Raw genomic sequence first — 12,797 nt, forward strand, 5'->3', positions numbered from 1 at the left:
CAGATCGCGTCTGTTCCTCTGCCGCGCCTTTTGGGCGGGCCCCTTCCCTCCCCGATAGTCCCCGCTTACCCAAGCCAGGCCCCGCCCCTCCCCGGCGGACCCCGCCCGTTGGGTCGCGGCATTCCCTCAGGAAGGCTCCTGCTGTCTGCGTGGGTCTGGGCGCGGCGCGGGCCGGGCATGCGCAGAGCAAGAGGGCGCGGTTGCCGTGGCAGCGCCGGCCGAGGGGAGGGCGACAGGCGGGCTGAGGCGGCGGCGGGGACACCGAGAGCCCGCGGCCAGCCGGAGGCGGCGCCGGGCAGGCCTGAGCGGCGGGGCGCGGCGCCCGGCCCGCGGGGATGCGGGACCGGCTGCCGGACCTGACGGCGGTGAGCCGCGGGCGGGCGAGCTGGAGTGTAGCGGTTCGGGCCGGGAGCCCTGGGGGCGCGGAGATGGGCGGGGCGGGGAGGTGCGGGGCTGGGCTGGGGGCTCACGGTGCGGGATCACAGAGTGAGCGGGGAAGGCGAGTCCAGGTCCCGGGGCTCAGGCCGGGCGGGGCGGCCTCTGCGCGGGGTTGGAGGGGGCGCACGGCTTCCCCAGCCCGCAGCACCACCGTCCCACCATCTCCCCAACGCCCCGAAGGCACTCTTCTGCCCTCGCTTCTGCACTGGGCGTTGGGGCAGGGAATAGCTTTTGAGCCGGCGTCTCGGGGCCCGACCAGGCCTCGAACCTCCTTTTCTGAGCTGGGCTCTGCTGCTTCTTCGGGTGACTTTCTTCCCTAGAGGCTGTCCATTCCTTCGCCTGGTTTAAATCCTTGCAGAGCACTTATCAGGACCAGAAATTACTTGTTGAATTATGGCCTATTCCATCCTAGTATGCGTCAGCTCCCTGAGAGCAGGGACTTGTCCCCTTGTTCCCTGTCTTATGTCTGGGGTTTTGGGTGGGACCCCTCGCGCAGTAGGAGCTCAGTGGATAGGTGGGAACGGATGCATCTGATGCCACATGCCAGTGGGCGCCTTGCCGGACTGGATGCTGGAAGGGAGCGGTGAGGCAGGTACAGAGGGGCGCCTTTTGTTTCCCCTGTAAATAGTTTGCTTTGTGTTTGTTTACTCTCAGTAAACCCCGCTGGTGAAGTACATAGATGCTCAGCAAATTACCGATAACTTTAGTAAAAGAAGAGTGTTTTGTTCCCTTAGGAATGGGAGTCGTGTTTGATGCATTCCACAGACAATACTGTGAATGAGATGATGACATTGAAACGGTAGTGGTTTATAGAATGTAGAAGAGTTGAAACATTTTAGGTGAACAGAATTAATTCTGACTTTTTTCTTGAAAAATACAAGTACTAAAATAGAGTTGAATGTTTATATTTCGTTTCCCAGTACTCTGAACAGCCTCAGAACAGAGCAAGGCCCACTGCACTAACGCATCCATTTAATGTAATGAATTAACTCTCTCCTTGGCTTCTAGAATGGATCCAGCCCTGTCCCAGGCTTAGGAAGTAGAATAGTCCCTCAGATTCTGTTGGCCAGATGAGGAATCTTAGTTCAGAGAAGCAATGAATTATTCATTCTTCAGATTATGGAAATTATGCTTTTACACTCTTTCCCAGAAAGTTTCTTCATAGTGATTTTTCTTTCCTTCCCTTTTTATTAACAGTTAGATATTTTGACGTTTGTGTTCACAGGTTAGCAACATGTTAAATGGCAAATTGCTGTTGTTATCGCACTCAATGGAGTATCATTCCTTGTTAGAAGCTCAGATATTTGTTAAGTGAAGAAATGAAGACTGTATCATGAAAGAATAGACAAATTTAGGAATATTGGAGAACAGTAGAAAATATGTTAGTTGAATATGTGAGAAGCTTTTCTTGACTTGTTTAGCAAAAAAAGCAAAAAACAAAAAGAAGGCAGTTCTTTATCACTCTTAAGTGTATGCGTATTTCAGCTCTTATGGCAACAGTGTTGGTAAGAACATGTTTTAATGTAGAGTTCTAGAGCAAGAAGTGATCTTTTCTGATCCAGTACCATGTTGCTGTAGACGAAGATTAAGCAGCTGTAGGACGAATTAGTGGCTGTATCTATGTCTGGAGTTGTTGAATCTTTCGCAGAAAATTTCTGAACCTCTCCAAAACCTCAGTTTTCCTGTATACAAAATGAGGATAATAAGATTTTTTTGTGTGTACTCTTACGGAAGAAGTGCTGAATCATAAAATTATCTCCTGTGTGTGACACTCTGGGAGCGGGTGGGAGAGAGAATAATGCTTTGTAATTACAAGTGCTATTAATATGTATTAGTTTTTAAAATGTTTTCAAGCAGTTATAAAAAGCAACCTTCTCCCTGGCATATTAACTCAAAATTGAATCTGACATACTTAAAGTTTAACTTTTAATATTTATAAACTCATCTGAAAATTATCAGCTATCAAAGCTATTTTTTTTTTTTTTTCAGGAAATGTGTCTTTTCCAGGTAGCTCTTGGAGTAGTAAAATGACCTTTCACAACCATGTTTCTAAGTGGCTGGTGTTTTTTCCTAGGCAAACGTGAATATTTAATTTTACTAGTTAAAATGCCTGTGCTGTCCACATTGACAAAATGTTCTTGATGCCTTCTAGAAGTTTCCTTTATTAGCTGTTAGTGATTCCTCGTGAGAAAAAGATTCCCACTGATAACTACTTGGAAAGGACTTAAAAGTTAGTTTGTCAAATACAGGTTTAGCTGCTTCTAAGTAAGAATTCTCTTTTTGAGCAGCCAGTTAGTTCATTTGGGTGCAGAAAGTTTGAGTGACTTGCCCAAGGTTTCCTAAACTCGAAATCCAGAAGGATGTTTCTGGTTTTTTAAAAAATAAAAGGACCACCCATTCAGTAGATTCTGAGCACCGGATCTCTGTGAGGTTATGTGCTAAGTGCAGAGGGCACAGAAATGAACTGGGTGTGTGCTGTGAATGTGCACAGCCGGGTAAGGAAGAGTGCAGAAGCAGAAGGAAATAACATTTAGGAAGTAAGTCAAAGTGGAATTGCTGTCCTTCGAGATAATAACCCCAAATATATTTTGATTACCTTTTTAAAAATGTTTGTGAATGCAAAAGACTATTTACGATAGTTAAAAACAGAAAAATTGCAAATTTCAGCTGTGGGAATTTGCAGAGTAATAGACGTAAACACACATACTTAGATGGTATTCATTAGTAGACATGAGAAAGTTACATTTTTTAAGAAAAATTATATTGAAATGTAGTTGATTTACAATGTTCTATTTCTGCTGGACAACAAAGTGATTCAGTTATATATATATATATTTTTTCATAATCTTTTCTATTAGGGTTTTCACAGGGTATTAAATATAGTTCCCAGTCTATACAGTAGGACTTTATTGAGAAAATTACTATTTTTAATACTTGGGTTCATGGTGATGAATTGCACGTAAAATTTTTTAAAGGGCAAGAGAAGCTGCCCGCATATTTTTAAGGTTCTGTTCTGGCAGCTCAGATGGGGACACAGAGTACAGGTTGTTACGTGGTAAAGATTCAGGTTCCAACTTAGAAAGTAAAAACATTTTTTTCTAAGTATGTCACTGAAATTGAAAATACTGAGAATTTCATAATACATGTGTACTTTAATATATGAATTGTCTGTAGTATTTGAATATGTTTATAGTTGAGGATTTCATAATTTACTGAATCCTGTGTCATTGTACAGACAGTTGGGATCCCACAGTTGGGATCTTTGCAACCCAGATCTATAGTTTCTCTGTGTGTAGGCAAGGATTGGTTGCATTTCCTCCTCCAGGGAATCTTCCCAACCCCAGGGATCGAACCCATGTCTCTTGCATCTCCTGTATTGGCAGGCAGATTCTTGACCACTGCGCCTCCTGGGAAGCCCTTGATATTTCTCTGGGAACTACAATAAATACTGTTTGTATACAAAATAAAAAGGCAAAGTCTCCACATTTCCACAGGTTAATTACTTCTTGTTTTTAATTTCAAGTCTGTTCATTCTGAATATAAGGGATGGAGCACCCAAGAGAGAACCAGCACCTCACTCTGGCAGGTCCCCTGGTCCAGTCCGCTGTTCCCACGTGCCCTCCTCTCTGGGTCCTCATGAGCTACTCACTTTGTATGTCTCTTGCCCCCTCCCCTTTTCTGGCCCCACGTTTTCTTTTGGCCTCAGTGCAAGCACCGCTACTAGGAAGTCTTCCCTCTTGTGTCTCCCGCGATCTCCCGTCCCTGCCCATCTGAACACACACGTGGTGCTGTTTTCTGCACCCTCCCGCAGACTGCACCTTTCCAGGTTTGCTCTGAGGGCTCAGGACTCTGCATGGAGCACCTGCTACGTGTGGTTTGAGTGTCTTTGCATCTGAGCACACCCATGGTTAGTTAGGAAAATGCAGATGACAATGGACTCTGTTGTCTTCAGGCTCTTTGGGTCGCAAGGGACAGAAACCCCTTCGCTAAAACAGAAAAGGGAGATTGATGCAATGGTAGAATGGGGCTTCAGACTCAACAGCGGGATGTGCTGTCAGACCTCACGAGGGGATGGAACCAGGGGCTAGCGAGCAACCAAGACTGCCTCTGTCCTCCGGTCCTGCCCATTGTGCCGCTTCATGCTGTGTGTCTGTGTCTTTGTTTCCTGGTTTCCCTGTCCTTCTGTATGCGCTTTCTCTTCTCTCCATCCCCACCTCCATCTCATCTCTCTGCCCTTCATTCATTCCTTTAGCTGGTCTCAACTGAGTGACTGCTACGTGCCAGGCACTGTTTCAGGCCTAAGTTGCAACAAGACCCTTGAAGTCCTTGCTCCCCTGAAACATGTCCTGGGGGGACGGGACAAGGAACAGTTAAGTCAGTGAGCAGTAACTGCTGGGGAGGATATAACACGGTGAGTGGGTATGGGTTGGCTGCTTTGGGCTGGATGATCAGGGGTCTTGATCAGGGAGGTCTCTGAGCTGAGATGTGATGAGAAGAAGGAGCCAACTGGGTACAAGCTGGGCAGGGGGCATGGCCAGCCAGGGCTCTCCTGTGAACGACAGAAGGATGATGAGTTTGATAGTCAGTGGTGAGCGAAAATGAGAGATGAGGAAAAATCTTTAAACATGTCTTTGAGAGGAAAAAATCAGAAGCATTTATGCAGTACAGTGTTATTTATGTAAAGTGTAAGGACCTGTAATATTTATAATAGTAATAATGGAGATAAATATGAAGTGAAAATGTGAAACATGAAACAGTAATATTCTACCTAGGGCACAAAACTATAACTGATTATATAAAAATATGGGAAAGAATTGATACTTATATCTGGCAACATGATTACCAACTGGCCAGCAGTCAGCTTTTACCTATTTTTAATTACAAGTATTCTTTTTTTTTCTTTAACTGAAGTAATTTTGAAAAATTACCATATTCTAACAATAAAGCTATTGCCACCATTGGGCATATTTCAAGATAATTGTTTCTCCACAATTAGCATTTGCATGGAAGGCCCTAGTGTACATGTATATGGAGAATAACATGGAGAAAAATTCAGTATCTTATCCAACTTTGGATTCTTTTAGTTTGCGATAATTCAGCTTCTGGATTATCTCAACAGAGAGCATTCCAGTGACAGATAATTCATCTTTGTTAAATAGTTTCTAAATAGGGAAGCTCCTTACTGTCTCTTCCTCACAATACTTTTCACAGAGAGAATTGTATTTTAATATAATGTTCCTTATAAGGAGAATTCTTTTAAAATTTAACAGAAATGGAATGTTGATATTTGGGTGCTTATCTTGCACTTTGACCCTTTGGAAATCAAGTTGGAGGCTATTTCCACTGCTCTTAGTGAATGCCACGAATCATTTTGTTATTTACGATAAGTACACTGTTATAAACAACAGCTATTGTACAGGGGTTACACCATCTCAGCTGGAAAGATGGAACATGGGCTTCATGGACATGGTGCGGGGGTGATTGTGTAGCTTAAATAACATTGTTAGGTAGTCATTTTTTGTTTTTTTTTTAGTGAATGGAAAAGCTAAGTATTACTGGGTCTATTTTCTCATGTCTAATAGTTCTGAGAATTCTAGATAAACCTAAGAAATATAAGTAGGAAATAGGCTTTACTCCAACATAAAATAAAAAGTTAAAAAAGAAAAAAATCTTCACAACTGATTTTATATGTTATATCTTTTTGTGACATAAGAATACCATGCCCTAACGAATAGAAATAATTTTAGTAATCTCTAATCTGCAAAAATTGTGTTAAAATTGCACACAGTGTCGTTGTTTTGCTGATTTTTGTCTTAGGCACTGAAACAGAATAGTAAAACCGGTAGCGCCCGCCCCCCCCCCCCCCCCCCCCAAAAAAAAAGGAAGGAAAAAAAGACAGTAGAGGAGACAGATTCCAGTCATTGGCTCCCTCTTGGTCTACAGGTAGAGAAATGAACGATTTACCAGCAAGTGAATGACTGTGAATAGAGATCACGCGTGGTGACGTGGATCTCAGCATCCAGGAAGAGCTGAGTTTTTTGGTGGTTGGTTGTATTCACTGCCTCCTGCAAGGAGAGTGGTCCATGTATAATGTAAAAGGACTGACTTCCTTCAGGGAGAGTGTCGGGTTGGACATCGTCTGTCCTGAGCCAGAAATAACTAAGTTTCTGGAGCGGGTAGAGTAGGGAGCTTAGGTTCTTGGCTGTGTCACACGTGGCAGGCAGCCTGTGTGTGGGCTTTGCCGCGAGATGGTGTAGTGCTGCCGGGCTGGGGGCGCGGGGAGCGTGCAGGTGAAGTGAGACAGTCTGTGAACTGACCACTGTGGAACCCATGCAGTGGATTCATCAAGGGCTCCCTGTATTATTCCTTCTACTTTTGTACGTGTTTTGTCATTTTCCACAACAAAAAGTAAGACTGACCAAACACTGAGGCCTCTGAGAACCTCGAGTAGCTGTCAGAGGGGTGAGATGGGTGCCCTCCGCCCCAGGAAAGCCACAGTAGGGGCAGGTGGGTTGTCATCACTCACCCTCTGGGCCACAAGGGAATCCCAGCCCTGCTCAGCCACGTTCAAGTTCATTCTCTACCCTTCCCCCATTCTTATTTGGTGAATTCATGGGGACTTACTTAATTTAGTTCACGTCAGTGTCCCTGGCACCATGAACGTCCCCCGCCTGCATCTGAGAAGTCAGCTATTGGGGGACAGTGACATGCAGGGTCATTCAAAGAGGACATGATTGTGAAGGCCAGGGAAGCTGCCCCGGGAGCTCACAAGGGAGCCTGGGAGCCAGGCTGTGCCTGGAGGACCTACGTGAAATCCCCTCCTCCAGGAGGAGGTCCCTGGTGTGTGGTCAAGAGCGAGGGCTTCTGAAGTCAGATGGATAAGGTGGTCTCAGCTCTGAGTGTCCAGGGCAGCCCCTCATCCCTCCTGCCTTAGCTGCTTCTCGCAGAGTTGGGGGAGCTGGTATGGAAGGCATTTTAAGTTTCCTGGTGCTACTGCCATTGGTGAGTCAACACAGTTGTGGGTCAAACCCTCCTGGTTCTCAGAGAGGCTTGAAGCTGTGAGCACGGTGCTCAGCTGTCCCGGGGTGTTCTGTGTATGAAACGGGGGCACTCGCAGGCCTCACGTGGTGCTGGAGGACCAACACAGCAGCAAGTCCTCCTGCTGCCCCAGTGCCCTGGCCCGTGATGCTCATTAGCAGCCCTCTTTCACTTCAAATGATGCGGGAGCCTGGAGAAGAGCTCTAAGCCATTGGTGGGTTTGCCTGAACATTAATTTTGTTGCAGTTAGCTGATGCTGGTCTGCCTTTAAGTGCTCTTTTACTGGGAATTAAGAGCATGGACCTGAAGTGATTTTAAAAGCCTTTATTGGTATTTGCACACCCTGTGAAGTCATATGCCTTATGAAGCCCCGAGTGGGCAGTTTTCCTGCAGCCCCACCTTTGGAGGAGGAAACGGATGTCATCTTCACTTTATAGACCAGGAGACAGACTAGGAGAAGTTGGTAGTGCCCAGCTGGTAAGCAGGTTAGAAGCTAGACATGCGACTCCCAAGACAGTATTCTTCCCTCTAGACGAGACTGTCTGCTTGGGTCCAGATCGATGTCTTGGTTAGTTAGCACAGTTGGTTAAAGAGAGGATCGGGTCGGCACGCTTCAGTCCTTGGTGTTAGTGTGTCCTTGGGCCCTCGTGACAGAAGACCACAGATGGGGTCACAGACGTGCTGTCATGTCTGGCCCTGGAGGCCAGAAGCCTGAAGTCGGGATGTCGCAGGGCCATGCTCCCCCGAACCTGGGGGGCGTCCTGCCCTGCTGCTCACGTCTTCCGGGAGTGGCGGCAGTCCTTGGCTCTCTTTGGCTCATAGACCGTTCACTACCCTCTCTGCCTTGCTTGCCACGTGGCCGCCTCCCCTGTGTCTCTGACACTTATAAGGACAGAGTCGTGTGGAGTTAAGGGCCCATCCTGCTCCAGCATGACCTCATCTTAGCTAATTCCGTCTTCCCAGACCCTTTCTCCAAGTACAGGTCCTGGGGGTTTGCAACATTTATTTTTAGGGGGACAGTTCAACCCATAATACCTGCCCTGTTAGCAGAGCACAAATGCAACATTCTCAGTAGCAGCGCTGCCTAATTGCGGGCATCTTCCTCCAAGACTGGAGTCACGTGAGAGCAGGGTGGTGGCTCAAAGTAAGGGCCCTGCTGGGGAAACCACTCCAGGCGGATGCCCTGGGGAGTCAGTGTAAACAGAAGCAACGGTGTGGAGAGAGCTCGGCCCACAGCCCCGAGAGGCGCCCGCTGACCCCCTCCTGCAGCTCAGAGAGCTTCTCCCAGAATCCTGTGGAGGTGGGTCTGCTTTTCCCTCGAGACCGCCCCCCGGCTGTCCAGTGTGTGTGTCACCTGGTGATAAAATACTCTTTACGGCTCTCATAAAAACCCCTTGTCTGAGGGAGCTTGTGCCTCTCTATCTTGGAGAAGCACATTTCTTCTCCTTTTGCCCTCGTAGGTTGTCTTATCTGCACCCAGAAGTGGCCCCAGGGCAAGGGGGTGCGGAAGCCTTCCATGGGGTGGTGAGAGATTATTGAAGTTTAGGCCAGGTCGATTTGCCTCAGCATGGGCCCTGGAAGCTGTAGAGGGAGGCTGCATCGTGTTTTCTTACCACATTTATTACATTTGGCAGATTTTTCTTAACTAAATGTAGTGGAATTTTGTTTCCACATTATTCCTGGTTGCAGATCAGTAAAGCTACACATAAGACTTTTAGTGCTTAAAGACTCTGATTTTCCTGAGGGTACAGAATTCCTGAAATCTGAGGCTGCCTCAGCTTTCGCAGTTAGAGCTGAACTGGCCGCCCAGCGTGCCCTCAGGGAGATGATTCCGAACAGTTCCCTCCTCTGTACGCTGCCAGGCGCCTTCGCTTTCTCCTCTCGAATGCTCAGCTCTCACTGGTAGTTGCTGTGGCCCATGTCCTTGATAAACACTGTGTGACTCGGATGCCAGGTCCCGGGGTCTGACATTGTGTTCTCTCCCCTGTAGCTGTAGACAGAGGTTGCTTTCTTCCCAGTATAGTAAGTTCCCTACATACAAACGAGTTCCGTTCTGAGAGCGTGTTCACAAGTCCGGTTTGTTTGTAAGTCCAACAAAGTTGGCTTAGGTACCTAACTAACAGTTGGCTATATAGTGCTATAGCGTGAAGTGAAGTGAAAGCCACTTAGTCGGGTCCGACTCTTGGCGACCCCATGGACTATACAGTCCATGGAATTCTCCAGGCCAGAATACTGGAGTGGGTAGCCATTCCTTCTCCAGGGGATCTTCCCAACCCAGGGATCGAACCCAGGTCTCCCGATTGCAGGCAGATTCTTTACCAACTGAGCCACAAGGGAAGCCCTGCACACAGATAATACATAAATAACAAACAGAAAATTAAACATTTAAAATCTTACAGTACCTTGAGAAGTATAGTAGTATAGCAGAACAGCTGGTGAACAGGACTGGCATCGAGTGAACAGGCAAGAAGAGTTACTGGAGTGGGGAGTGGAGGTGGGAGATGGTAGAGCTGAAGGATCGTCAACAACTGGAGACGGAGGGCAAGCTGCAGTTTCACTCACACCTGACGTTGATGACACTGGTTTCTTGCTGGCTTCAATTCTATCTACCCTCTCAAAAAAACAGTCCAGTGATGTCTGGGTAATAGTTCTTTTTTTCTTGTCATACCAGTTGCCAACTACATCATCGCTGCTTTTGCACTTGCTTCCAGACATCCTGGGCTTGAAATAAAACTGCATTACTATACAGTAAAGTACACAAAAGCCCAACCACTTGTAGAGGATGTACGCACGTGACAACATGTACCAGACTTGCGAACTCACGTGATTGGACATGGGAATGTACGTTCACGTCTTTGAAAGCTTGCAACTTGAAGATTCATGTGTAGGGGACTTATTGCAAAGACTTTTCACTGTTTCATTCTTTTGCCTCCCTTGAGGGGTGGGTTAGGGTTACAGTGTGATGAGGTTCTGGATGTTCTAGGGTAGTCTCAAGTCATGGAATGCCCCACTTCGGCCCCACTCAGCCAGAGACCCAGCCCTCCAGGCGGTCCTGATGTCCCTCAAGTGTGAGAACCCCTGGCCTAGAACATCTCTTCGATGTTATTTTAAACTGATGGCACCTGATTTGTAAAGTACAGTGTCATCTTGGCCTTTCCCAGCGGTGGGCTGCTTTCTTCCTCAGTGTTCCTCTGTTGTTCAGTCACTAAATTGTGTCCAACTCTGTAATCCCCTGGACTGCAGCACGCCAGGTTTCCCTGTCCTTCACCATCTCCCAGAGTTTGCTCAAACTCTGAGCATTGAGTCGGTGAAGGACTCAATGCATCATCCAAGCATCTCATCCTTTCTTGCTCCCTTCTCCTCATGCCCTCAATCTTTCCCAGCATCAGGGTCTTTTCCAATGAGCTGGCCCTTCATATCAGGTGGCCAAAGTATTGGAACTTCAGCTTCAGCATCAGTCCTTCCAAAGAACATTCAGGGTTGCTTTCCTTTAGGATTGACTGGTTTGATCTTGCAGTCCAAGGGACTCTCAAGAGTCTCCTCCAGTTCCACAGTTCACTCAGGTCTTCTTCGCTGAGTCTTTCTTTAGTAAAATGTCTATTGATTTATATGAGTGTGGCCATAACTTGGAATTACTTACTTAGGGAAAAATGATAAACACCAGCTAACATATGTGAAAGTTCTTTGAAAATTATTACCTAATCTGGAAAAGAGGGTTACAGAGGATGAGATGGCTGGAAGATGTCACTGATTCTGTGGACCTGAACTTGGGCAAATTCTGGGAGATGGTAGGGACAGAGAAGCCTGGCGTGCTGCAGTCCATGGGGTCGCAAAGGGTCGGACACGACTGAGCGACTAAACGACAACAACTAGAAAAGTTGACTAGTGGTGTCAACTAGTCTTTAATCTTTATAGGCAGTGTGCAATGTAAGCAGATTCACTTGTGGAAGATAAACCTGGCCTCTGTCATATGGACGTACTCAGTGAGAATGAATGATCGATCCTCTGGTGCTCAGTTCTCAGAGATCTAGCCATTGATTCCCCCTGACGTGGCTGCTTCTCCAGGCCGATTGGCTGTGGGCGCCTGCCCTTACTGTGGCCGGGTGGATGTCACGACTTTGGTGGGTGGTGGGCTTCTTACGCTTTGGTGCTTTTAGTGAGCTGAGATCGTGTAGGTACCCAGCTGCTCTTGTCTTTCAATTCGCCGTTGGTGCCTCTGTGAAAACTTTTAAAACCAAATTTTACATTTCGTATTTTTCCATTTCAGTGTAGGAAAAATGATGATGGGGACACAACTGTTGTTGTTGAAAAGGACCATTTTATGGATGATTTCTTCCATCAGGTAAGAGTCATTTCGTGAAAGCCAGTCTGTCATTTTTCTTTAAACATAATTAAATTAATGTAACTGTGCATTTGTCATGTTTGAAATAATACCAAAACCAAATATTTTAAAAAGTTGGCGTTTGAATGACAATAAGTGCTGTAGAATTTTTAGTGCTCTTAGCACATTTGTTGCTGTTGAGCCCTTCTTCCTGGTGACTTACTTGGGGGCGGGGGGGGGGGGGGGGTGGGGGTGGGCGGGGGGGGTGGGGGTGGGCGGGGGGGGTGGGCAGGGTGGGTGAGAATGGTGACTGTGGGTGCCGAGGGCCTCTGAGGAGACTAAAGCCCATGGGCTGGGGCTGGTCAGCAAGGTGGGCATGCTACTCACGGGCTCATGCTGGGAGAAGGTACCTCCTCCAAACACAGGGTCTCTCGGGGAGGTCCTGCCGCACCCATGGCCAGCAGGGTCCTCCAGACGAAGGGAGACTGGGTCCTGGGAGTGGAAGGCCTGGTGGCACTGATGTCCCTCAGCTGGCAGTCAGGCGTGCACAGTACACACAGTGAGGCTCGTCTCGCTCTTCTGTGGAATGGCAGTGAGTCCCGTATACACACAGTGAGGCTCGTCTCGCTCTTCTGTGGAATGGCAGTGAGTCCCGTATATCAAAGGGCTCGCTCGTATTGTCTATCTTCTAAAATCTTTGATTAAATTTTAAATTCTTCTCCTGAGAACTTTCCCGTATATCAGAGCATGAGTCTTTAGGTCATATGGGACTTTGCTCACTCCTGAGAGATCTTATCCTTGAGCAAAGATATGACTGTGGCAACTCTGCTCTGCCTTGGTTAGCCTGGCCTTTCTCTGGACTGTCCGTACAGGGGCGAAGCCTCTGGACCCGTGCCCTTGGGTCTTCTCTCGAACCTGTCTGTCTCCCAGACTTCCCCCTAAGGCCTTTCCCTCTCCCTCTCAACTCCCCAGGGTTTTTTGTAGAATTTAAACATGACAG

General features: G+C 47.2%; 1 protein-coding gene across 1 annotated transcript in view; it reads left to right on the forward strand.

Moving 5' to 3' along the window:
- Positions 1–268: 268 nt before the first annotated feature.
- The window catches only part of STX2 (syntaxin 2), a 36,590-nt gene continuing 24,061 nt past the window's right edge, over positions 269–12,797 (forward strand). The window contains exons 1-2 of the mRNA XM_052654727.1: positions 269–365; positions 11,744–11,818. Of these exons, the coding sequence (XP_052510687.1) occupies positions 336–365; positions 11,744–11,818 (105 nt within the window). The 5' untranslated portion in view covers positions 269–335. The remainder of the gene's footprint in view (positions 366–11,743; positions 11,819–12,797) is intronic.

The sequence above is a fragment of the Budorcas taxicolor genome, chromosome 17 (genome assembly GCF_023091745.1).
Source record: "Budorcas taxicolor isolate Tak-1 chromosome 17, Takin1.1, whole genome shotgun sequence".
Classification (NCBI taxonomy): Eukaryota; Metazoa; Chordata; class Mammalia; order Artiodactyla; family Bovidae; genus Budorcas; species Budorcas taxicolor.